The sequence below is a fragment of the Canis lupus genome, chromosome X, assembly GCF_011100685.1.
Source record: "Canis lupus familiaris isolate Mischka breed German Shepherd chromosome X, alternate assembly UU_Cfam_GSD_1.0, whole genome shotgun sequence".
Taxonomy (NCBI): Eukaryota; Metazoa; Chordata; class Mammalia; order Carnivora; family Canidae; genus Canis; species Canis lupus.
Window position 1 is genome coordinate 90,878,231 of NC_049260.1, and position 26,631 is coordinate 90,904,861.

The following is a 26,631-nucleotide window of genomic DNA, read 5'->3' on the forward strand; positions in this document are numbered from 1 at the left end:
AAGTTATCCCTCTTATACTATGCTGACATAACCATTGCCTACCTTAATTTCTCAAGTTGTTAGGAGATGCAAAATATCTTTGTCATTTATAGCCCACCCACCTATCTATACATTCAAGTATTTTAAGAGTAGAAATGAAGTTTTGGGGGCCAAGATGTTTATTTTTAGGAAAATTAGGACTTTGGGTTTAAATAGAGTACGTGTCATGGGTGGGACTCCAAAGGGGTAGAGGCAGATCATATTTAAATAGCATGACACGGGATCCCTGGGTGGCGCAGCGGTTTGGCGCCTGCCTTTGGCTCGGGGCGCGATCCTGGAGGCCTGGGATCGAATCCCACGTCGGGCTCCCTGCATGGAGCCTGCTTCTCCCTCTGCCTGTGTATCTGCCTCTCTGTCTCTCTCTGTGTAACTATCATGAATAAATAAATAAAATCTTTAAAAAAAAATAAAAAAATAAATAGCATGACACAGTATATGTCAAACATTCACATTTCCCAGTCCGCTAAGTGGGAATTTTATTATTCTTTAAAGACTTATTTATTTGAGAGAGAGAGAGAGAGAGAGATTGTATGTGCATGAGTATGGGGAGGGTCAGAAGGAGAGGGAGAGCGAGACTCTTAAGCAGATTCCATGCTGAGTTCAGAGCCTGATGTGGGGCTCAATCTCATGACCCTGAGATCATGACTTGAGCTGAAATCAAGAGTCAGATGCTTAACTGACGAGCCACCCAGGTACCACTAAGTGGGAGCTTTAAATAGAAGATAATTGGAGCATTTTCAGACTCTGTGTGTGTGTGTGTGTGTGTGTGTGTGTGTGTTTTGCAGAAGCTAGCTATGAATAGTGAAGGAGTAATAAAGTACTGCCTTGATTTGTTTGAGATAAATAGGAAAGAGGGATATTAAGCAAGAAGAGAGAAGCTTCCTTTCCTTCCTTCCTACAGTCTTTTAACTCAGTGTTTCGCATCCCAATTTAAAATTTCTGACTCTAGGAGTATAGGTAAGAAGGAGACAGGGAGAGTCACCAAGTAGGTAAGGACAGCAAAGAGTCAAAGTGCTAAAAGTCTGCCCAGTTAGTTGGAAAATGCTACTCTAAATGCTATTTCCCTCACTCACTCCATCTACACCAGCTCTTTCTTGAAGCAGTAAGTCATTTTAAATCTCCAAAATTTAATCTTTTCATAGATCCCACTTTAATGAAAGAACTGGTTTATTTAAATGTACTCTCACTGGAAACAAGTTTGACTACATAGTTCTTAAAGATTTTATTTACTTTCTTTTATTAAAGGTTTTATTTTTAAGCCATCTCTTTACCTAACATGGGGTTCAAGTTCACAACCCCAAGATTGAGTCACACGCTCCACAGACTATGCCAACCAGGCGCCCCAGACTACGTTCTTAATGATAATTTTGGGAAGCTTGGTCAGAAAGTTCAGGAATCAAAGAAAGTTCAGGAATCAAAGAGTCATGCATTCAAGAGTGCCATAGATAGGATAGTTTGGATTCTAGAAGAAAATCGTTATCATCAAAATATTTCAGTCATCTTTGACTCCTGCTTCTTCCCAATCTCCTATGTCCAGTCAACTGCCAAAGTACTACTGAATATCTCTCCAGTATGCTCCTATCCTTCACTTCTTTCCACTGTCACTGCCCCTACACCACACTTCTGGCATCTATTGCTTCTTACTTGGATTTGGTTATTAATATAAATTATGTATTTGTCACAGCATAGCTACTTCACATACTGTGACTGTATTTATAACTCTGAAAGTCACTTCCTTGCTCAAAAGTATTCAATGACTCCTCACTGCTTCCTGAACAAAAGCCAAATCCCACACTTGGGCTCAAGGCTTCTTTGATTAACCCTTCTTAACCTAATATACATTCCAGCAAATAATTCAAAATAAATATATATTTAATAATTAGAATATAAAAACCCAAATCCATTCGCAAACTATCAATTGTTTTAGAGTATGTTGTTTTCATGCACAGTAACAGGTATGCCTTATTTCTATTGTTAACCAATAGAACCATTTATTTTAAACATTTTTATTTTTTTAAGATTCTATCTATCTATCATCTATCTATCTATCTATCTATCTATCTATCATCTATCTATCTATTGTGGGGAGAAGGTACAGAAGGAGAAAGGTCACCCACTCAGGTGACCCTTTGTTTACTTTTTAAGTTTTCATTCCAGTGTAGTTAATATACACTGTTATATTAGTTTCAGGTGTACCATATAGCAATTCAACAGTTCCATAGATTACCCAGTACTTATCAAGTATACTCTTAATCCCCTCACCTATTTCCCCTCACCCCCTTGCCCACCTCCCCTCTGGTAACCATCAGTTTGTTCTCTATATTTAAGAGTCTGTTTCTTGGTTTGCCTCTCTCTTTCTCTTTTTCCTTTGTTCTTGTTATTTAAACTCCACGTATGAGTGAAATCATATGGTATTTGTCTTTCTCTGACTGATTTATTTCACTTAGCATTATACTCTCTAAATCCACTCATGTTGTTCCAAATGGCAAGATATCATTCTTTTTATGAGTAATATTCCTGTGTGTGTGTGTGTGTGTATGTACACCGCATTGTTTTTATCCATTTATCTATCAATGGACCTTAGGCTGCTTCCATAATTTGGGTATTGTAAGTAATGCTGCAGTAAACATAGGGGTGCAAGCATACCTTCGAATTAGTGCTTTCATATTCTTTGGGTAAATACCCAGTAGTGTGATTACTGGATGGTATAGCAGTTCTATTTAATTTTTGGAGGAATCTCCATATTGTCTTCCACAGTGGCTGCACCATTTTCCATTCCCAGCAACAGCACACAATGGTTCCTTTTTCTCCACATCCTCACCAACACTTGTTTTTTCTTGTGCTTTTGATTTAGAACTTGTGACAGGCATGAGGTGATAGCTTATTGTGGTCTTCAGTTGCATTTCCCCAGTAAGTGATGTTAAGCATCTCTTCATATATCTGTTGGCCATCTGGATGCCTTCTTTAGATAAAATGTCTACTCATGACTTCTGCTCATTTTTAAGTTGGATTATTTGGGTATTTTTGTTGTTGAGTTGTGTAAGTTCTTTATATATTTTGGATACTAACCCTTTATCAGATACGACATTTGCAAATATCTTCTCTATTTACAAACGTCTTTTAGTTTTATTGGTTGTTTCCTTATTATTGGTTGTTTCTTTTGCTGTGTAAAACCTTTCATTTTCACGAAGTCCCAGACATGAATTTAAGATTAGCATTCAAAGAATCATCCATATTTACTTCTTAATTGTTTTATATTTAAAAGGGCTTCAGCCTAATTGTAAAGTTTTAGCAAATATTAGATTTAAATTAAGTAAATTTTCCTTTTATCAAAATTGTTTAAAATATTCTAGATATGTCTCCTGAGGCAAGGGAAACACAAGCAAAAATAGACTACTATTATTCTACACATCTAGAATATTTTAAACAATTTTGATAAAAGGAAAATTTACTTAATTTAAATCTAATATTTGCTAAAACTTTACAATTAGGCTGAAGCCCTTTTAAATATAAAAATGGATGATTCTTTGAATGCTAATCTTAAATTCATGTCTCCTAAACCCTAGTCAGAGTTCCTTTTTTTCCTAGCCTGTCATTCCTTTTTTCAAATTACACACACAAAACATGTTATCATTTAAGTGTGAGCATACTAGCTTTAAAACATAAATTTGTCTAAAACAGTTTTTCCCATTATGGTAAAGGGTATGTGAACATAGTCAAATAACTCTTAAGTTTAAGAGTAGCTGCAGTCTTGGAACAGATTATAATCTTATTTCCTTTATCAAATTACTATTTGATGAACCATGACTAAAGTATTCTGGTCATTGGTAAATTGCTTCTACTAAAATTACTTTCAGTCTGTGCTAGCATCATGGTATTTATCAGCAAGCAAGAAATAGAATCAGAATTTTGGATTAGTTTTTTTCATAGGAAAGATAGGCATAACTTACTCTCTAATGAGACTGTGATATGTTAGATTACTGTGTATATCAAATGAAGAAATTCAACACTCTTAAGTGAAATGATCTGCACAAGGCTACAGACCTAAAAACTACTCTCTCTAAATTCATTTATCTAACTCAGCATTTATGGAGCATCTGCTATGTGCCAGACACTGCACTAGAAGATAGGTAAATAGTAAGCAGGACACTTGCTTGTAAAGAAATCACAGTAAAAGAAATAATTACTATCCAAATAATTAAATGATATAAAAATAATAAATTCTCACCATTATCTACTAACGAATACCATGTTGCATAATTCATATAAACCATGGTAACAAACCTAATTGCAAACTTTGCTCCCTAGTACAGAAGTGTATCCGTTCGTTTATAGCATATAAGGACCAAATAAACAACAGAAATAACATTAACTTTCCTTACTATTATTTCATTTTAAAAGATTGTTGGTCCCAGATCACACCACGTCATTTGAAAAAGAGGGAGTTTTTAATTGCATCTGTCTATATAGTGCAGCAATATGTCTATGAAGAATATTCTGGTGATCCACGTCTCCAGTCTACTTAAGATCAAAATGTTGGTTCTAATTCCATGGGTTTCTGTTTAGCCGTGAATCATTCAGACATGATTATACACATACAACCTTTGTAGGAAACTGCTCATAATGAATGAAAATTGCTTCAGTTTGGTGATGCTAAGGGGCTGGATAGCCTATTCACAACCTAGATCATCCATACACTCTTCAAAATTGTTTCAAATATTTTGTGAGTCCATTCAAAGTAAAGCTATGTCAAACTAAGTGAGTTAATAAGGAATTAAGTGAGTTAATTGCAGACAACAGAAAAGCTCCAATGTAATCCTATCTATAAAGACAAATCTAGTTGAGGCTTTTGTATTAGTCTTAAACATTAATTTTTAATACAATTGATGGATTAGGATAAAATAATAAAAAGGAAATATAAATTAAGAATAGATTGACTCATCAAATGCAAACATGCATGAAGGAAAAGTGATCCAACATAAATATCACATTCTCTTTCAAGGTTATAAAGGTATGACTAAGAGTAATTTGTAAGGTTCCTTCCAGCTCTTGGACTCAAAGAATTCTCCCTCGATATAATTATGCTTTTTTTTTTTTAAAGTAAGCTCTGCACACAATGTAGGAATTGAACTCAGGACCCCAAGATCAAGACTCATATGTTCTACTGACAGAGCCAGCCAGGTACCCCAATAAGTATGTTCTTTTTAAGATGGCATGGTCTTATCCCACTGAGCAGTGAAAAGCACTATGTTTTTGAAACCAAGGAAACAAAGTGAACATACAAGATGTTATAGGGCAAGTTGTAAATGAAAAGAAAAGGTAATTTAGAATTTCTTGAAACACTTGCAGGGAGAGACTTTAATGTGGGAAGGGAAAGGGGGAGAGAGGAGGGACAAGGAGATGGGATAAGCACTAATGTATTTCAGCTGCCCACGAATACCCAATGGAGCTTGACCTATAACCTATCATTCTCATGATGTTTCCTTCCCCAAATGTTAGTGCTGTAAAATATAGTATCCAAGCCTTTTATTTATTTTTTATTTAATAATAAATTTATTTTTATTGGTGTTCAATTTGCCAACATACAGAATAACACCCAGTGCTCATCCCGTCAAGTGTCCCCCTCAGTGCCCATCACCCATTCACCCCTACCCCCCACCCTCCTCCCCTTCCACCACCCCTAGTTCGTTTCTCAGAGTTAGGAGTCTTCATGTTCTGTCTCCCTTTCTGATATTTCCTACCCATTTCTTCTCCCTTCCCTTCTATTCCCTTTCACTATTATTTATATTTCCCAAATGAATGAGACCATATAATGTTTGACCTTCTCCGATTGACTTATTTCACTCAGCATAATACCCTCCAGTTCCATCCACGTTGAAGCAAATGGTGGGTATTTGTCGTTTCTAATGGCTGAGTAATATTCCATTGTATACATAAACCACATCTTCTTTATCCATTCATCTTTTGATGGACACCAAAAGCAAAAATGAACTATTGGGACTTCATCAAGATAAGAAGCTTTTGCACAGCAAAGGATACAGTCAACAAAACTCAAAGACAACCTACAGAATGGGAGAAGATATTTGCAAATGACATATCAGATAAAGGGCTAGTTTCCAAGATCTATAAAGAATTTATTAAACTCAACACCAAAGAAACAAACAACCCAATCATGAAATGGGCAAAAGACATGAACAGAAATCTCACAGAGGAAGACATAGACATGGCCAACATGCACATGAGAAAATGGTCTGCATCACTTGCCATCAGGGAAATACAAATCAAAACCACAATGAGATACCACCTCACACCAGTGAGAATGGGGAAAATTAACAAGGCAGGAAACAACAAATGTTGGAGAGGATGTGGAGAAAAGGGAACCCTCTTACACTGTTGGTGGGAATGTGAACTGGTGCAGCCACTCTGGAAAACTGTGTGGAGGTTCCTCAAACAGTTAAAAATAGACCTGCCCTACGACCCAGCAATTGCACTGTTGGGGATTTACCCCAAAGATACAAATGCAATGAAACGCCGGGACACCTGCACCCCGATGTTTATAGCAGCAATGTCCACAATAGCCAAACTGTGGAAGGAGCCTCGGTGTCTATCCAAGCCTTTTAAATAAAAAATTCAATCAAGCCCCTATACCTTCCATAATAGAGAGCAGACAGTGTTCAGAGAGTTAAATAACTGGTGCTGAGTCCAGAACATTCCCACACTCACCTCCAAGTTCAGAAAGGGGACTTTTCCAGCCCTACTGACATGCTGAAGAATCCAGTTTAATGCTCAAAAACTGATTGTCCTCATTTGTTGTTTTACTGTTCCTATTTCACGCAATAGATGTTAACGAAGTAACATGCAAGTTTCACTGTTTTCCTCTATAGCAAGTACTGAATGGCATAAGCATGGCAACAATCACATAATTGTATGCCATCACCAGTTATTTTTTTTAAAAGCAGGCTCCACGCTGGGCATGCAGCTTGAATGCAGGGCTTGAACTCTGGACCCCAAGATTGAGACCTGAGCTGAGATCAAGTTGGATATTTAACCAACTGAGCCCTCCAGGCACCCCATGCCAGCTAATTTAAATACCTTTTGAAGATCTTTTAAAGATTCTCCATAACTTATGTTATCTGGATGACTTTCCAGGGACATGTGAGGACCTTGTAGTTGTTAAATATTACTTTCTTATAGCCTCCATGTTTTATCTAATTCTGAATAATGTTCCAAATAAAATGAAAATGTTTTGAGAAAGTGGGAAGGAGTGCAGAGTCCTTTGAAATGTTTTCTTCAATTCATCAATACAATAAAATACAGTCAGCATCAACCAACTTGTATAATGCACTCATTTTAGAAATTTTTTAAAAGATTTTATTTATATACTCATGAGAGACACAGAGAAAGACAGAGAGAGGCAGACACAGGCAGAGGGAGAAGCAGGATCCACGCAGGGAGCCTGACATGGTACTTGATCCAGGGTCTCCAGGATCACACTCTGAGCTGAAGGCAGTGCTAAACCACTGAGCCACCTGGGCTGCCCTCATTTTAGAAATTTTTAGATAGCTTTAATATCAATGGAGTAATTCTGACTGTTTCTGCTTGTTACATAAAACTTGATTAAGGAAATGAACTCCATGATTTTATTCAAAAGGTGGCACTGTGGCACCTGGGTGGCTCAGTCAGATAAGCGCCTGACTCTTGGTTTTGGTTCAGGTCGTGATGAGTGCCACATCTGGCTCCCAGCGCAGCAGAGTCTGCTTGAGATTTTCTTTCTCCCCCTCTGCTCCTCCTCCTCCTGTGCATGTTCTCTCTCTCTCAAATAAATTTTTTTTTAAAAAAACTGGCACTAATGCTTATTAGCTTTTAAAAGGAGACTTGGATCATGCAAATCATCTCAAAAAAGCCTGCATTTTAAGAAGTCAAATCAATAATTTTTTTAAGATTTATTTATTTGATAGAGCATGTGCACACACAAGCAGGGGGAATGGGAGTGGAAGAAGCAGACACCCTGCTGAGCAGAGAACCTGATGTGGGGCTCAATCCCAGGACCCAGAGGTTATAACCTGAGCAGAAGGCAGACACTTAACCAACTGAGCCACCCAAGCACCCCAAAAATAAAGTTTCAAATGATTAGCATCTTAGTTTTAAGCCACATCTGCATTTTATGTGTTTGTGTATACTTGCAAAATTGATGTACACAATATACTTGTGTTTATTTTACAGGGCTTGGAGCATAATACAAGTTCTAACAGTAGAACTTGTTTTTACGATACTTTCATCACAACTGCAGATTATAATGCCATGCCTGAAGAATTCTACTTCTTAGTAAGACTTCCAGGAAATCACCATTGCAGCAGAGTTTAAGAATTGCCTCGTTTTGTTTGAATTATTATAATTTTCAAGAGCAAAGCCACTGGTTCAGAGATTAATAAATTTGGCTTAGTGACAAAAATGTAAAATTTGTACAACCACTCCTGTATTATCCAGGTGGGTCCATTGTAATCACATGAGTTCTCAGAAGTGGAAGAGGAAGGCAGAAGAGTGGGTCAGAAAAAGATTCATGTGAAAAGGACTTTTGCCGTTGTCAGTGTTGCAGATGGAGAAAGGGAGCTGCAAACCAAGAAATGCAGGCTGCCTCTAGAAGCTGAGATCAACTCTCAGCTTACAGCCAGCAAGGAGATGGGAACCATGGTGATCCCACAACTGTGAAGAACTGAGTTTGCCAGTGACCCAAAGAGAGCAGGACATGGATTCTTTCCTAGAGCCCCAGATGCAAACATAGCTGAGCTAACACCTTGATTTTAGCCCAGTGATACCCATACCAGTCTTCTGAACTAAAAGACTGTAAGATAATAAATTAGTGATGTTTTAACCCAGTAATCTGTTATGGCAGCAAGAACACTAATACAGAGTTCTTTTTGAGTGCTTGCATACAATTAAGCGAGGGACAATTATGTGGGCAAGAAAATACTGAACATACTGACTGGGTAATACCCTAGGAAAGTACTGAAAAGAGCATAAGAGCTAGAGTACTGTCCATGGTGGCTAATTCCCATGGGGAAAAAACGTGGGTAGCCAACGAAGGTAGAACAGTGCTTCAAGACAAATGGGAAACTGGGAAGTGAATCCTGATACCATATCAGCAAGTAAAGATAATTGCCCCAGTATTTTCCTAAAACTTCACTGCTTGATGGTATGGCCAAGCAGAGCTGACTTCTTATACCACCACTCAGTTCAAAACAGCTTACCTCATCTGTCATACTTCTGTTCTCCTTATCCTAGTGAGATATTATCTAATTCATAGCTGGCATGAAAGTAGCAAAAGTTGACAAAAATCAAAATGGCATTAGAGAAGTTAAGAGCTTTGAAATCAAGCAGACCTGAGTTTGAATTCTCACTTCACCTCTTCCCTGAAGTGTACTATTGAGCAAGTTAATTAACCTCTCTGAACCACTGTGCCCTCAGGTGTAAAACAGAAGACTTTACTCTTATAGAGTGTTGGGGAGCAGCCTGCACAGTGCTTAGCATTCTTATAGTAGCACTCAACAAAGTGTATTCTATTTAGCTCAGATAAACCAAGACAGTTTTTAAAAATTGCAAACAAATACATCTTATATGAAGTCTATAATATTGGTTTTACAGGCTAGATTAGAGTTTTAGCTCCTGGAGTTCTGAAAGTTGTTTTTATTTACCTTTTTCTTAGGGAAAGATAAGTTATTGCTTTTCTCTATTGAACAAAGTACTCTCCAACAAGTTGGAGGTGCTTTTATCTTACCATACCATAAATGAGGCAATACTGGATAGAAACAACATATATCCTCATCATGGAAAGTCAAACCACTGAAAATATTTTACTATAATTGAAATTTGATTTTTCATTAAGATTACACCCTATAGAGCAGGATCAAATCATTGCTGCTTGAAAGGTAAAATATGTACACTTATGCATTAGAAAGCACCTATGCCCTGTCCAACTTACAGGGTGGTATTCCATTCCTCTTGTTTAAAGAGGTTACTATCAAGTTTAAACATAAATTGGGTCACTTTCTATCCTGTGTAATACGCACCTTAAAATCTGGTATCTATTTTTAGGACCCCTGGCTGGCTCAGTTGGTGGAGCATGCGACTCTTGATCTTGGCGTTGTGAGTTCGAGCCCCACGTTGGTTGGGTGTGAGATTACTTAAAAATAAAATCTCTTAAGAAAATTTAAAAAATAAAATCTGATATGCACTTTCAATTCATGTCTTCATATTTAGCCCAGACACATTTCTCTTCTATAGTGTTTTCATCCCCATTAAATCCACTAACAATACTGAAAGTACATTAACCAAAACAACCTGATTATCTTAAATCAGAATTTTTCATGCCAGTAAAATAAATTAAGCAATTTAATTGTTCGTGAATAAAGATCAGATGGAAAAATAGTTATTTTGAATGACTGCAAGAACTATATCCCTAATGCCCAGCAGAGTTATGCCTGGTACATAACAGAAAGTAATTCTGAATATTATAAAGTCAATATTCAAGGTGAGTGAAAAAGAGGGAGCACTTTCAAAAATGGATTACTCAGCAACTTCTTTATGTACCGATTCCCTAAGAATCTCACATTGACACCGCCTTTCTCAGTCTTGAGGAAATAAAACAAGACTACGTGGCTGCCATGTCAATTTAAAATACATCATGCACAGTGCTTATAATTCTTGACTCCTTAAACACAAGTTAAAGTCATTAACACAAAATCTTGCCTATTTCTTCTTTCTTTCCCCTCCCCCTCACTCAGCCCGACTCAGCTTCTCATCTAAATATTCTAACTTTCAAGCAGAATGTCTGGAATCCTTAGAATTCTTAGCACCTCCAGACTTCCCATGAGGGTATGAGATTTGTATTTCTGCTTCTTCCCTCTGGGGCAAGTGTTTTGAGGGGTACTTGGAAGTCACATTAAAGTAGGAAAAAACAATGAATCTAGGTAAATTCTTGACAAGTAAAATTCTTGAAAATTTCTGAAAGCAGCAGAAATACTAGCTTTCTGTCTTGCAAGTTTCTTTTCTGCAGTATTCTTCAGTAACATTAAATGGTTTCAAGAGATCTTTTAAAACACACACACAATTGGCTTTAAAGCCAAATTCTAACTTCACTTGCACACACCGGGTTTCCCAGACTAAAAATTCTGAAGTAGCTAAAAGAATAAACGCTGACTAGGAAGGGCAAGCCATCTAGTCATCAACCTCTAGAAAGTAAGTTTGTAAACTTGAATTTGCCATGGAACAGTGTGAATCCTGTGATTAAAAATTATATAATCCTGGGCTCTAAGACAAGCAGAATATCTATATTAAAGGAGAAAAGTGTTTTCCAGTCGTACCACATAGGGAGCATTGCATTCAGACATAGTATCTTGTATAAAGATTAAAATGGAAAAAAAAATGGGCCAGGTGAGGACAGCCAGCAGAGTGAAGGGTCTGGAAAAGATGTCATACAAGTGATGGTTAAAGGAAGAGATTTCCAGGCTTGCATGTAATACAGAAAATAGATATTTTTCTATATAGCTCCAAAAGGCTACATAAAGATCTGGAGATAAAAGATTTTGTTTAATGCAGGGAAGAGTTGTACACGAGTGAGAGGTGCAGCCATGGTAAGGTAGTGAGCTCTCTGTCACTGACAGGGATCAAGGAGAATGCGTATTACCATCTTTCAGAGGTGTTGCAGAAAGAATTCCTGCTTTAAAGGGGGTTTGGATTCTCTAAATGACCTCTAAGGTCACACTCATCTCTATGGTTTTCCATTAATGCGTGTTAAGCTAGCCCTTCTGTAAGCTCAGACAATAGAAATTCCCAAACATGAAACTGAAGTTACAGATTCACACTAAATTGTTCTTTAGCGCCGTTTATGTTATTTCTCCACGTAATTTCGTTAGAGTGAGCATTTAGTAAAAACAAATTAAGCAGACAGACATAAAAGTTTATGTATGTGGTAACTGTGTAAGTAGCTACATATATTCTTTTCTAATTTGACATTATCAATTTAATAAGTATTTTGTCAAATAAATGATTTCTAAAACCACGAGGTTTTGTTTTAATCACTAAATTAGAAAAAAAGACAATCTTAGGGTATAGAAAACATGTCAAATTTAGAAAATGCCTATTTTTATTTGTTCTCTTTTTTGAATCACCCATAAACAAGAGAGACTTATACACAATCTTTTCTGCACAACCTTTTCTCAGGAAATCTAGATACTGAACTTTAATGATACAATGACAGAAAACAACTGCTATAAAATACTGTGCTGTTGATTATTTACCACCAACTATTTTACATATTAAACAAAATAGCTGTAAACAGGAAGCTGACCTAATGCAAGTGCATTAGCTGAAGGGGCACAAATCTAATCCACTAATACTCATTCTATGCTCATTGTCTTTTAGCTTGAGAAAGGTAAAATTCTAAGGAAAACATTGCATCGCGTCTGTCTTGCTAGCAAATTCACTGTTACATTGCACTGTTTAATTCCTACCCATTGTCTTCCTCTTTATTGCCACACCATTATTATCAAAATTTACAGCTTGTGAAAAAAAAGATAAAAGGATTGCTAATGCTAATCCTGTTCTATTCCAGCATGCCCTTAGAAACTAACAATACATTAACCCTATAACATTAGCCTGAAGGAACCATTTGCTGTTTTAAAACAGTGAATATCAAAATACCAGAAAACCACTTAGATGTGGCTGCCCTTTCAGCTTTATTAATTTAGGCAAAATGACAGGTTAATTTATATGGTTCACACCTGTCAGGAGCAGAGTCTTTACTAATTCAGTTTACACTGACCAGGAGATCCTCCCTCAGGCTAAAGCTGAACTTCAACCTATTCCTGAACAGAGTGTAACACAAACACGTCACCCAGATTTCTATTGAGACGGTCCCTTAGAATTCCACAGGGATCGCATACCACCATGCAAGGGTTCAAAACAGATGCAGAAGGAACACAAGATCTACCCATTTGGTAGATTAAGCATTTGGTAATCAAGCTACCTGAAGGCCAAAGGATTGTTTTCCTAAATCTTTTGCCTTTAAAGTACTCCCACTATTCCTGAATCATATGATAACACAATTTGAAGAGCGCTTTATGCCACATAAGAAATGATTTTCCTTAATACCATCATAAACATTGTCCTTATCATCAATCACTCTTGAATATATGGAGAGTTTGCCCCTCTCACTCAAGCTTTAAACAAGCAGAAAGAAGGCAAACTTGGTGTTAAAATCCACAAGGGAAATACAGCCTTTGTGTTCAATGTTTGCAGGAAGTACAATGTTGTCTGTTGTACCTTTCCCGGGAGTAGAAGCACTGCCCTATCTCCAGCATCGACAGAGGAGTTCCAGCTAAGCAGTACCTACCCTGGGCTGGGAATGAGACCATAAAGAGTCTTTAGATTTTTTCCATACTTGCTCGATTATTACAGCACAGTTTTACTACAGCCAAAAAGATTGTTATTGAAATCTCAGTCTTTGAAAAACGACCCATATCTTCAAGGAAAACCACAGAGTGTGTTATTTGACAAATCACCATAAATAATGACAAAACACTACAAACCAATACTGACGCTACTCAAGCAAACGTACAAAAAGATGTTTCTGTTAACTGTCAAGAATTATATATTCCAGATAATATTTTACACGTTTAGACATAATTTTATGGATTAACTCTAAAATAATCATGATTGACCAAAAAATCAGAACTACTCCATTTCAAGGCAAAGACTTTCGACCCAAACACACAAATAAACCATTTAACCTGCGTTTGCCAGCCCAACAACTGTGAGAGCAAATATAATGTTACTGACCCAGTTTTCTAATTTAGTCTTTGTAATTTCTGAGAGCAAAAATTACGCTCAATTTAAGTATCATTTTGTGTGTGTAGAAGTGTTGTGGAATATAAAGAAGTACTGATGAGAATAACATGTTCCACATGATATTTTTTTATTTCTGGCCAAGTAAGACAATGAACTCCAACCTAAAACAGTAAAAAACTAAGCAATGTATTTAGAAACCTGATTTAAATTTGCCAACCTCATCTTTTCCTATATTTAGCATATTTTCTCTGTGTGCATTTACATAATATTTAAAACCCTGTATTAATTTATTTATAAAGAAAAATAAGTTAAGGCCAATTTAATAACAGGCTGTCACAATGCCAAACTGGTGTAACCTAATGCTAGCCCTTCAAATATAGTTTCCCATTCCACCTCTGTGTACCACCAACAATCAACATCAACATGCAAGATCTGTGGTATTTTCTAGCTTCTACCTTCTATGTCAATTCACTCATATCATCAGGTCAAAGAGAGGAGTACTTAAAAGGAAGAAAGCGATTCATTAGAGATGCTGTATTAAGCTGTATCTGAGCCTTTGGCTAGTATGAATTAATACAATATAATTTTTTTAACCATCTCTAAAAATTGACAAACCAGCTGCGGTAGGAGCTACAATTTGGCTCTTCTGTATAGTAAGATACAGTAGAAATACTAACTCATTAATAGCCATTATTAATTGTACCTTACGATTCTCTAAGTTTTGGGGTGTGTATGTTTTCTTTTGTTTTTAAATAAAGTTGCTTTTGATAAATCTTTGCTCGTTTCTCACCAGCTAAGATAAAGTCAACAGGCACATCTCATTTTCTCAAATTATTTGAAGGAGCTCCATTAACTTGTCACCTCCATTAACTTGTCACCTCCATTAATTTGTGCTTTTGACAAATTCAGCTTTTGAGAAACAAATATAGCTGATCCTTTTTTCTTATTTTTACAAACATAACTTACAATTTTAACTTTATAGGAAAAGTAAAATAAGCAAACAGATAAAAATCACCTGAAGCATCTCTAAGGAAGAACATAATAATCTGAAAATGACATGATGACAGAATTTCACTCTGAAATGTCCTCATTTTTCAACGCTTTCTAGGGAATCGCTTCCTTTGGATTGAGAGCACCAGCACACTTCCTCAGCAGCTGAAAGCCTTTTAAAGAACCAGATAAGACACCACTGTACATCTGAACCTCATATAAAACAAAAACTAATAAAATGGCAACTCACCAGGCTTTCTAAACACACAATTAACCTCAAGCAGGAACAATTTTCCACATCTTTCCTACTGAAAAATATTGTAAAGGAAAAACAGTTAAAACATGCTTTTACTTAAAAGCTTTTCTCGTACTAATATTTAAAAAATAAAAAAAGGTCCAGCTCTCCCTTATGCCTTCCTTCACCAAGAGAAACAAAAAGGATCACAGACAATATTTTTAAAGGATATTTTATTATATTTCTGGGTTTTGTTTCTAAGGCAACAGTTTGCGAATTTAAAAACTAAGATTTTCAAAAATTCTAGTAAGACTTCCCAATATATTTTAGTATATATTTACTTAAAATAAATTTCTAAAACAGGCATGGGCAGAACACGCTTTTCAACTCCATGTATGTATACAACTATTCATAGAACTGTAATTTGCACAAATTTGAACTTACACTTCAGAACCTGAATTATAAAACTGGGAAAGATATTAACATTAAACTTACTAATATTCATTCACAACTTAAGTATAAAAGTCCTGGTTAAAAGACTCGTTTTCTGATCAACATGTTAACTCCAAATGTTTCAAATTCACCCAAAAATTAATAGAGAGCATTTCCCTATTTAACACCACACCAGCATCAATCACCAGCATGTTTTGTGCCACTACACAAAAGAAGTCATCTTCAATATTTCAGATAGACAAAAATTCAAAACAAAATCCAACCAGTGTAAAAAGATTAAAGCCTATCCTTAGGCATTTCCTTAGGTATACATTTTAGACTTTTACATTAGTAATCCAATTATCATTAAGCACATTAAATGAAAATAAGCTCCTAGGACAAGCAACCGAAGGTAAAATGTGTGCATGCCAATATATTTAATGATAAACCAGCTTGAGATTTTTATACTCTTGTGGGTTTGGGGATGTCGCTGTTTGGGATTTTTACCCCCTTCTGCCACAAGGTTGATTCATGAATGAAACCCCACTTCAATATCCTCTTTTCTCTCACTTACATGTATGCTGGAGAAAGTGGAGTTGACCTGGATGTTTTAAGCACAGGAACTGGGAATTTCCAGATAGCAGGAGAGCTCGTTTTCCATTTCAATGGCATGTTGTCACCACGGTACTACAATAACAGTAAGCAGCGTTTCCATAACAGACTACCAACTAGGACTTCCATTCCACACTGTACTGACACAGCAGCGGCTGCCGCGAAGAACAAGCAAGCGATCCTGCCAGTGCCCTTACACCGATGCCTCCAATCTGTAAAATAGGGCTGCAAGGTACCTCCTTAAATCCTCCTGTCCCCTAAAGCAATATGATGATTCTATCGTTCTAACTCAACAATAGTGCCACCTCGTTAGGAAAGCGTTGACTGCAGTATATTTTTTTTTAAGACTGCACTGTGCAGACCACACAATACAGCTTTATTTAATAAAAGCAGCTGGGGTTTTATTTTGTTGTTGTTGTTTTAAGCTTGCATTACCATTGTTCTACCTTAACGGGGATACTGCAGCACTGTACTATATTCTGCACCTATTAACCTGATTTCTGACCAATAGTAGCAGGAAAAAAAATAGATGGGTTTCATATGAAAATGAAACAACATACCTACTCAGAATACACTTGTCATCCTCTGAACATTCTTCTTTGGAGCTGCAACAATACAAATGGGATATAAACCTCAGCATAGCCTTAGGCCACAGCTAATAGAGATCAGTGACTAAATTCGGCAGCCCGCTTTCCTCCTGTGCAAGCTCTGGCCACACAATACAAGAATGCCATTATGGGAAAAGCCCGTTTAAAAAATGCCAGTCTCTCTCTGCTTTCCAGTTAGAAGAAGGCAAAATGTAAGAACAAATATAAACTGCTGCAGAACTCTGCACGTTCTTCTAGTGGCTTCTGATTCAAGTTGCTCTCCTTTCCCTATTCTTATTTCCAAGCCAAGCCGGGATGAGCAGAATCTCATACATTTACAACATGCTGTGGTAACACGAATATCACTCTGTCTTCTGCAGCAGAGAAGTACAGAGTAGCGTGCTCTTAATAGCAGTCCTCGGAGGGACGCTATCAACAATCTAATTCAATGCTGCCCTCCCCTTCTTCTCTTCCCCCGTAACCCCCTCCAGCCCCCTCCCTCCTCCCCCCACCCTCAAGCAGCTCACAAATTGCCTAGAGGAGAGACCAATGCTGCTGGCCAAGCAGGTGTCCAGCAGGGACCATTCCAAAGCTCAGCGGCAGGTCCGGTAACCTCTAGGGGTTAGCGACTGACAAGGAGATTGAAAAATTCAAGCTGCTGTCAAAGGCAACTTGAGGTATTTCATGAAAGCAGTGGCAAATACATGGTTCATCTATATCGTTTTAAAATATCGCCAGAAAACAGCCTTGTAAGTGCCCCAAAAATGACTGGGTGTTTTAAGTTTCTGTTTAAAGCACCAAACTCACAAATTTTCTACACAATTCTAAGAAGTGAAAATAGGAGAGGCTGGTATGACACTGAACTCTTTATTTACAGGCTGAAGAATTTTATTTTATTTTTTTAATTTATTTTTTATTGGTGTTCAATTTACTAACATACAGAATAACCCCCAGTGCCCGTCACCCATTCACTCCCACCCCCCGCCCTTCTCCCCTTCCACCACCCCTAGTTCGTTTCCCAGAGTTAGCAGTCTTTACGTTCTGTCTCCCTTTCTGATATTTCCCACACATTTCTTCTCCCTCCCCTTATATTCCCTTTCACTATTATTTATATTCCCCAAATGAATGAGAACATATAATGTTTGTCCTTCACCGGCAAGTAGCCATCACTAAACATCTCCCTTCATAGCACCCTTCTACATCTACCTAAAAACAGAATTATTCCGCCTTCACCAGTACAAGCTCAGTAAAAGCAGACCACCCTTCACACGGAAGCCACTACCTTTAAAAAAAAAATCACTGCCGTGACAAAATTCATATTTACTTTCAAGTCTGTATGCAAACAATAAACTCGCACTTCTAACTTTAGTAGCTGGCTTTCGGATACTCTTTCCAAATTATTCCTGGTTTTTAAAAGATTGAGATTTAGTCCCTTAAGAGGCTTTCTCATTTGCATTCAAAAAGCACAGATGAATGTTACCATAGGAAGCAACTACTTTCAAAAATTCCACAATATAGGATTTAACATACCAGAAGTACAGAGTGAAATTAGCTAAGGAAATCACAAATACCTTCCTTTAAGAAACGCGTCAATATTCAGGCAAAAAGCATTTTCCTATGAAACCCAACCATACATGTATATGCAGTATACACACACACTACACACATACATGCACCTATGGAGAGAAAGCTCATTTTGAAAGACTGACCAGTAATGCATAAACTTTATTAAACAGTAAGCAGATATCAGCCATCACTAACTCACAAATAATTTTTATTCAGTCGATCATACAGAAGCACCCCAAAAAAGCCCAGGCAAGCAACTTAAAAAGTTAAATTATATTTTGTCTTTTTAGTATCCACACACAAAACGGTCTCATAAAAATCTCAAAGGAAGCAGAGAGAGGAGTATTTATTAATACCTTAATGAGCAAACTACATTTAAAAGGTTTTTTTTTTAAAAAAAGTACCACTAATACAAATAAACCATAGTCACGTTCTCATTCATTCGGGTAATATAAATAATAGTGAAAGGGAATATAAGGGAAGGTAGAAGAAATGTGTGGGAAATATCAGAAAGGGAGACAGAACATAAAGACTCCTAACTCTGGGAAACGAACTAGGGGTAGTAGAAGGGGAGGAGGGCAGGGGGTGGGGGTGAATGGGTGACGGGCACTGAGGGGGGGCACTTGATGGGATGAGCACTGGGTGTTATTCTGTATGTTGGTAAATTGAACACCAATAAAAAATAAATTTATTAAAAAAACCAAATAAACCATAGTCAATATTTTACATTAGAAGGCTTTGTGTAATAACTCTTAGCAGTTATGGGGCAAAAACAATCAGGTACAACAATCAGCAGTGCCAACTTGCTGGAAACCTCCAGAATAAAATACACACACACACATATCAAGTTTGGAATGTTCCATTCCAAAAACGTGAATCATTGTCAAACATTTACAAATATAAAACAGCTACAAATTAGCTGTATGTAGCAAGAAGGTGATGTTTTAGGAAGTTCAACCACTTTCCAGCTTAGGAGAATATTACAAAGCAGTAATTGCAAATACAACTTCTGAAAACAAAGATCCCCAAACCTCTATCAAAACATGGAAAATAAAGTATTTCACTCAGTCTGTAGAAAGTCAACTCAACATTTATGAGTGGGATATAGGGTAAATGTAGACTTTTTTAAATCTCTGAGGGGGTAACCCCCCACAAATAGGTGAAGATCATTTTATTGCAGAGGTTCTCCAGTTATTATTCTTCTGTGAACAATCAACTTAAAAAAAAAAACATAATCTTTGTCTAAGCTCAGGCTCCAAAGAAATCAATCAGTACCACCAAATCATCTATGTCAATTGCCAGGGTAGATTTCTCTTACACTTAATGTTTACAACCTGCTTTTGTGGCCCTCCAACAATGGTAATATTGGCTCAGCATAAAAAGAAAATAAGACTGCTTTCCCTTCACACCACCCTCAGCACTCGTAAAGACCCCAAAACCCTAAAAGTTTACATCTGATGATGAACATTTATTTCTATTCAGTTCTTCTGCTTCAACAAATTGCTAGCAGTCATTTTTAATTATCTCTCACAAGTAAACAACTATGCCAAAGGCTTTAAAAATAATTCATTTAAGTAGAAATATAGTCCATGAAATCTACTTTATACTATTAATTTGCTTAACAACAATGTTCTTCATACATCATTTAGAAATAAACTTCAGCCAGGTAAAATCACCCCAAATACAAATTAGCAGAGTCCAAATTAATCAGATTTTACTACCCTGACGGCGACTCCAGTAGTAACTATCAACTGTAATTACCATTACATTCTGGAACTGAAAATGTTTTCACCTACAGAGTGATAGGGAGAAAATGATTAAATGTGTATTTTAAATATAATTTTATGCAGGCTCAGTGTCCCACTACTTTAATATTTAGACTGGGAAATGTCAAAAACCCTTGTTGACTTCATAAGAAACACTGATTTCATTTATAGAACACTTGGTTTCTATTATGGACCACTGAATAAAAGAGGACAGAAAGACAACATACACAAGAGCTCTTCAAAGCATTTTAGGAACATTAACTAATCACTTGAAAATACCTGTGAAGTATGTATTTCAGAGATGTCATAAACAAAGGACAATGCTGGGACTTGGCCAAGGCCACAAAATGAGGCATTCTTGGCCAAATCTTACAATGCAGAATTCCCTGGTTCCCAACGTAGACAGAGGAGATTTTTATAACTTAGAATTCTTACAATTTATATTGCTCAGTACCCTCACTGTACAGATGAAAGAACTAAAGCCCAAAGACATTAACTTGCCGAATGTCACACTGCTAGCTAGCAGCAGGACTGGAACTGGAAACCAGGTTTCCATCTGCCAGTCCAGGACTCTCACTCTAGAATTCCTGATGTCCCTTCTTGATGAGACTTTTCCTTTGGATATGTGTTTCTCTGTGATGTGAACCACATTCTGTACGTATCTCCATGTATTCTAAATAAACAAGCATTACCAAGAGCTCCTTATTCTTCCAATTATTGTACGCTCAAAGATAGAAATGAGAGACAAACATCAAAAATACACAAATGTGCTCAAAGACCATTTGCAAGATCTTCATTTCATTAGGTATTTAAGTAGGATGAGGGAGAAGAAGGTATATAAAAATTAAGCCAGTTATAGTATGGAAGAGAAGTGAAATACGCAGCTAGGAGCGGGATTTTTTTTTTTAATATAAATGTTTCTAAAGAACTCTACAAAAAAAATTTAACTCAGTGGCTGACAGTTACAAACTGTTCTTTAGTCCTATCACTCCATGAAAGGAATTGATGAGTATGTCACATATCTGACCTCTCTGGAGGTCCGAAATATTTGGACAGTTCAGGAAATACGGAGATATTTCCCTGATATTCCCTAAGAACTGACTTACCTTCTTCTTGCAAGTTTTGGTGAATCCTGTGGTTGGTACAACCTGAGACTAATAGCACTGACCACAGTTTGTGTGAGCCGGCGCTGTGTAATCTTCTCTTCGGTCCTGACAACGTCTCCTCGGACTAATCTGGGATATCCATGAGTATTTGTGTTGCTCTGAAGATCCGCCAAATTGTGTGCTCTGTTATGTTCTACCAATCAGGAAGAGTATTTGGATGGTGACCAAGTAGAACTGTTAAACCTTTTAAAGCACATGAAAACTTGACTTCTCCACAACAGACTAAAATCCTTAATATAGTTGGGCACCTTATTACAGAAAGCAGAACTGTTCACATGAATGGATACCTACACACACGCATGCACGTGTTTGTGTGTGTGTGTGTGTGTGCGCGCGCGCGCACACACATCTCCTTTGTTTCAGGAAAAATGAATATCAATTATGTTAAAATATTTTTTCCTAGATACTCATTTATGTAGCCTTGCTAAAATCAAAATGGAAAATCCCAGATGTTTCTCAAAGATGACTATGTTGGAAAGCCATAATTTCAAACCTTCTCTAAGTACCCTTCTCACCTGTCAATTTCCTTAATGGAGCCGTGCAGGTCCTTACAGTCCCACAAAAGATTTACATCTATGACTATGTCTTGGATTAGTATAGTACCTATCTCCTTCTTCACAATATAAACAAGTACAAAAACACAATTGTTCAGGCACATACTCGTGCACATGTGTGTGTGTATATGCATACAGAACTCTTTCATGCTGGCAGGAGCAAAGTGAAGGGAAGTAACTCTTCCCATCTTTAACATTTCCAAAAGAAAGGAAGGATACTGAGCTTTGGGGGAGAGGAGGCATAGAACAGTAACAAGTGGGACTGGTAAGTCAGGAAACAAAAGGAAAAGGGACAAAGGGAGAAAACAGAAAGGGCAAGGAGGGGAATGACAGGATGGAAGGAGAATGAAAAGCCAGAATGGTAGTGGTTCCAGTATGTGGCAACTTTTGTAATTGGGGGTCAGATGGATGAGGTTCTGGAGCTAAGTCAGGAGAGCAAATCCAGGAGGACTGGTGCAGGTGACAACAAAGGTCCAACTTTTGGGGAAATCAACGACCCACAGATTCTGACTACCCTTATTCTCTCATTACAGCTGAAAACAGGAATTGCATGAATGAGAACTTTAGAAGTTTTAGCCTTTCCTTCTTATGTTTTCTGTAGTATCTACATTCTAGTAAAATCTGTAAGCTTTTTTTTTTTTTTCTTGGCTACCCCTGGGTGCCTCATTCATACATGATTCCCAAATTCACATGCCTACTTTGACAGGCACAGACTAAACTAATCCTTAAGTATTCCCATCTATCAAGAACTGCCTTAGGGGTGCCTGGGTGGCTCAGTTGGTTAAGTGCCCAACTCTTGATTTCTCAGGGTGGTGAGATGGAGCCTCACATCAGGCTCCATGTTGGGTGTGGAGCCTGCCAAAGATTCTCTCTCCCTCTCCCTCTGCTCCTCACCCCCTCCACTCATGTTCATGCGCATTCTCTCTCTTTCAAAAAACAAAAACAAAAACAAAAAACTTCCTTAAACTTCAAACCAAAGTGGTTGTATGTACTAGGAGTAGTGGTGGTAGAAAATAATGATTTTTAAATATATAATATTTGCATAGCTGAAACTATATTACCATTTTCAAACTCTTTGAAAAAAGCAATTTAGAGGGACAGTTTATCATCAAATAGAGATAATGTATCTAGTGCTTAAATAGGAGGCCATGCTCTAGCACACAGTGTTCCTGCCATGCAGCCTCATCTGCCTGAGACTCCCTTGGCAAATTCCTGCTCTTACTTCAAGAAAGTCCCTGAATCTTTGTATCTTCCTAACTGAACACCGCTTCTGGCAGATTGGAAGACACTCAATAAATATTTGTTGGGTAAACCAAAAGAGAAGCTAACAAGCAGAGGGATGATTAAGTAAGTACTGGGTATTGAAGCCAGGATATATCCTAGAAGGATTTTTAAATTGTTATTAATTCTGCTATAACTGAAAGCAGAGTATAGGTAAGAAGAATATTCATCTGTTAACTGGATAATTTTAAGCTATGAATTCCTTAAAATGAAAACCAAATATGCACACTGTCTTGTTAAAAAGAAGTATATGTTGAAGAAAATCACCCAGAATATAAGCTTTTTAAAATGAAATAATAATAATAGTGATGGTGGATTGCTCTAATGAAAAATCTCTGCTTTCATCTCAAATAATGATAATGTATCAGTTGTCTCTCAGCAAATTCCTAAGTCCTTAAATTACCACAAATAAAACAGCCAAACCATCATTAGATTTTCTGATGTGTTTGTACATTAAACCTGGCAAATTTATCAAAATAAGAAGCCATTAAAAATGTACAGTGTTGGGGTGCCTGACTGACTCAGTCACTGTTGCATCTTACTCTTGATCTCAGAGTCGTGATTTTAGGCCCCATGCTCTGTGTAGAGATCACTTAAAAATAAAATCTTTTTGGGATGTCTGGGTGGCTCAGCGGTTAAGCGTCTGCCTTTGGCTCAGGACGTGATCCTGGAGTCCTAGGATCAAGTCCCACATTGGGCTCCCTGCATGGAGCCTGCTTCTCTCTCTGCCTATGTCTCTGCCTCTCTCTCTGTGTGTCTCTAATGAATAAATAAATAAAATCTTAAAAAATAATAAATAAAATCTTTTAGAAAACAAAAAGAATATGGCTCTTTAGTTAAAAAAACACATTCATATAAAGCTTTTTACATAGTTTACTTTCTTCTGATTTGGTATCAAATATAGAAGCAAAACTATAAAAGTTGCATGAAAACAATGCAATAAGCAATATTACAATCTTAATTTTTATAAATCCTAAACTATTTTAATAAGAGTAAACAATTTCTAGTAATGCTTATCTATGATGATTGAAATACTTTTCAATAGCAAGCACATCATATACCCAATCTCAAGGGCATGTCAATTAAGGAAAGGCAACATTTGCTATATTCTACATTGTTTCAGAAATAAGTATGCTTTTGTAAAACTCTGAGTTACTGAAAGACCTTTAGAATAATATATGACATTTTCCTCAACATTCCAATTAAAATTAATGAAATAATGCTACTACTTAAAAAATGATATTTATTTCCCTTTATCCAAAGAGTTATTATAACATTCACATCTGTACCATAAATGTTATAGCTAACATGAGATCTAGAAGTAAACACTTCCATGGAAAGTTAATTCTAATGACTAAGATCATACAACACTACTTAAAATTTCCACAAAAAAGGACCCTCTATATTCAATTGGTTTAATTTTATTTTTCACATTTCCCAGGCCTAACCCACAATTTTAAATTTCTTATACATATTTCTATAGAAACTATTGTTGACTAAAACTAAAAGGCTATAACCAGAAATGAATGAGAAAATCTTAAACTCCAAAAAAGACTCAACTCAAACTTGAACCCTGTGACCTGCTGCCATGACATGGTGATCAACAGTTTTCATAAGGGTGTGTAGTTTTATAGTCTTAGGACTTGTCTGCTATGGTGGTATCCAAGAGATTTAGCAACCAGCTTAATACCTCTATTTTCTTAACTATTTTGAGATCCTTCTCATTTTTTTAAAGATTTATTTTTATTTATTTATGATAGACATAGAGAGAGAGAGAGGCAGAGACACAGGCAGAGGGAGAAGCAGGCTCCATGCCGGGAGCCCAATGCGGGACTCGATCCCGGGTCTCCAGGATCGTGCCCTGGGCCAAAGGTAGGCGCAAAACCACTGAGCCATCCAGGGATCCCCGATCCTTCTCATTTTTGAATTTATAATTCTTCTCTTGGGTGATCTTAAGTTAGAAAGATTTTATTCTTAGAGAAATAAAGGGGATATAGAAACAATTACACTTAAAGATAACAAATACATACTGGTAAGTCTAAATTATAGAAACTAGCTGAGAAGTGCAATTTAAAATCATTATGCCTCAGGGTGCCTGTGTGGCCCAGTCTGTTAAGCATCCGACTCTTGATTTTGGCTCAGGTCAAGATCTCAGGGTCGTAAGATTGAGCCCCACATCAGGCTCCTCACTGAGCATGGAGCCTGCTTAGTATTGTCTCTCTCCCTCTGCCTCTCCCCCTACTCTACTCATACCCTCTTCTCTAAAAATAAAAATAAAATAGTTATGCCTCAGAAACTATTTAGCAATTCAGTGAAAATCCTATGATGTCAGACATCATTAAGTCATGATATATAAAATGCTTGTGTATTACAAACTGATCTTTTTTAACCAACTGTTTTAAAGGTAGACATGACTTTAAAAATTATTTCCCTACACATCCCCAAGTAATGGTTGTCCAGTGGGGGAAATAATTTCTTTTCCCTTATCTCATGTTTTATTACTAACGAAAGTAAATGGAGTTTTGATACAACGGAGTAAAAAACACACTTCATCTTTTAGGTTGACCCTAGATTTACGTTAGACTTAATTAATTAATATTAATTAATTATAATTAATTATGTTTATTTATGTAAGTAATCTCTCTACCCAACGTGGGGCTTGAACTCAGGGCCCCAAGGTCAAGAGTTGCATTTTCTTCATACTGAGCCAGTCAGGTGCCACTTAAGCTAGATGTTAATTTAAATCTGGGTTTTATGACTGCCTTTCTAACTTTCTTACTTCAACAAGTAAGTTCAGAATCACTTCATGTCTTCAAAATCAAATACATGTTTTATTTTCATTTTTAAAGATTTTATTCATTTTTTTATTTATTTGAGAGACAGAGAGGGCATGAGCAGAGGGGGAGAGGGAGAAGCAGGCTCCCTGAGTAGGCAGCCCGAGGTGGGGCTCGATCCCAGGACTCCAGGATCATGATGCAAGCCAAAGGCAGATGCTTAACTGATTGAGCCACCCAGGCGCCCCAGAATATGTTTTAAATAATCAGTTACTTCTCATGGAATTCTGAAGCTACATAGCATTTAAGTGAATTTTTATCTTCCCATTAGCTAGCATTTATTTATTCATTCATTCCTTATTCAGCTTGATCTAAGTCACAGACGCTGTTGAGCATTTTCATGAGTCTTCTAGAACCACCAGGTCTGGACATGTTATTTAAATTCCTATGATGTTGTTCAGTCAGTAAACGAAAATATTTATGTTTGGGAATTTCCAGAATTACCAATCTTTGAGATTCTAATCTGTAGAGAGAACAACATAACTTATATTCCAAAAAGGGTGAAGAGGCAGCAAGACTGAGTTTAAACTGATACTCTGAACGAGGAACAAGCATTAGCAAATTAATTAGGACCATGCTTTCACATCTGTCAACTAAAACACGTTTGTTTCAACTGAGGACTTCTTTCTATATTAGTCATTACCAACGGTGCAAGATTGACTCCTTGAACTTCACAAATACCAAAATCAATCAACTCACTATGCCTAGCCCAAAGCCTATAAAG

The 26,631-nt window shown here is 36.9% G+C and overlaps 1 protein-coding gene across 18 annotated transcripts in view; it reads right to left on the reverse strand.

The window, feature by feature from the left end:
- KLHL13 (kelch like family member 13) overlaps positions 1-26,631 on the reverse strand; it is a 209,917-nt gene that overhangs the window by 51,925 nt on the left and 131,361 nt on the right. The window contains exon 1 of one of the 18 annotated variants that reach the window (XM_038588144.1): positions 21,179-21,303. The exons of 15 other annotated variants lie outside the window; for them this stretch is intronic. Coding sequence is in view for 1 of the 3 variants with exons in the window: in XM_038588138.1 (XP_038444066.1) it covers positions 16,116-16,213 (98 nt within the window). In the remaining 2 variants the exon portion in view is untranslated. Of the gene's footprint in view, positions 1-16,115; positions 16,371-16,713; positions 16,746-21,178; positions 21,304-26,631 lie in introns of those variants that run through there. 2 more of the 18 variants (XM_038588145.1, XM_038588138.1) reach the window with 2 other exon arrangements.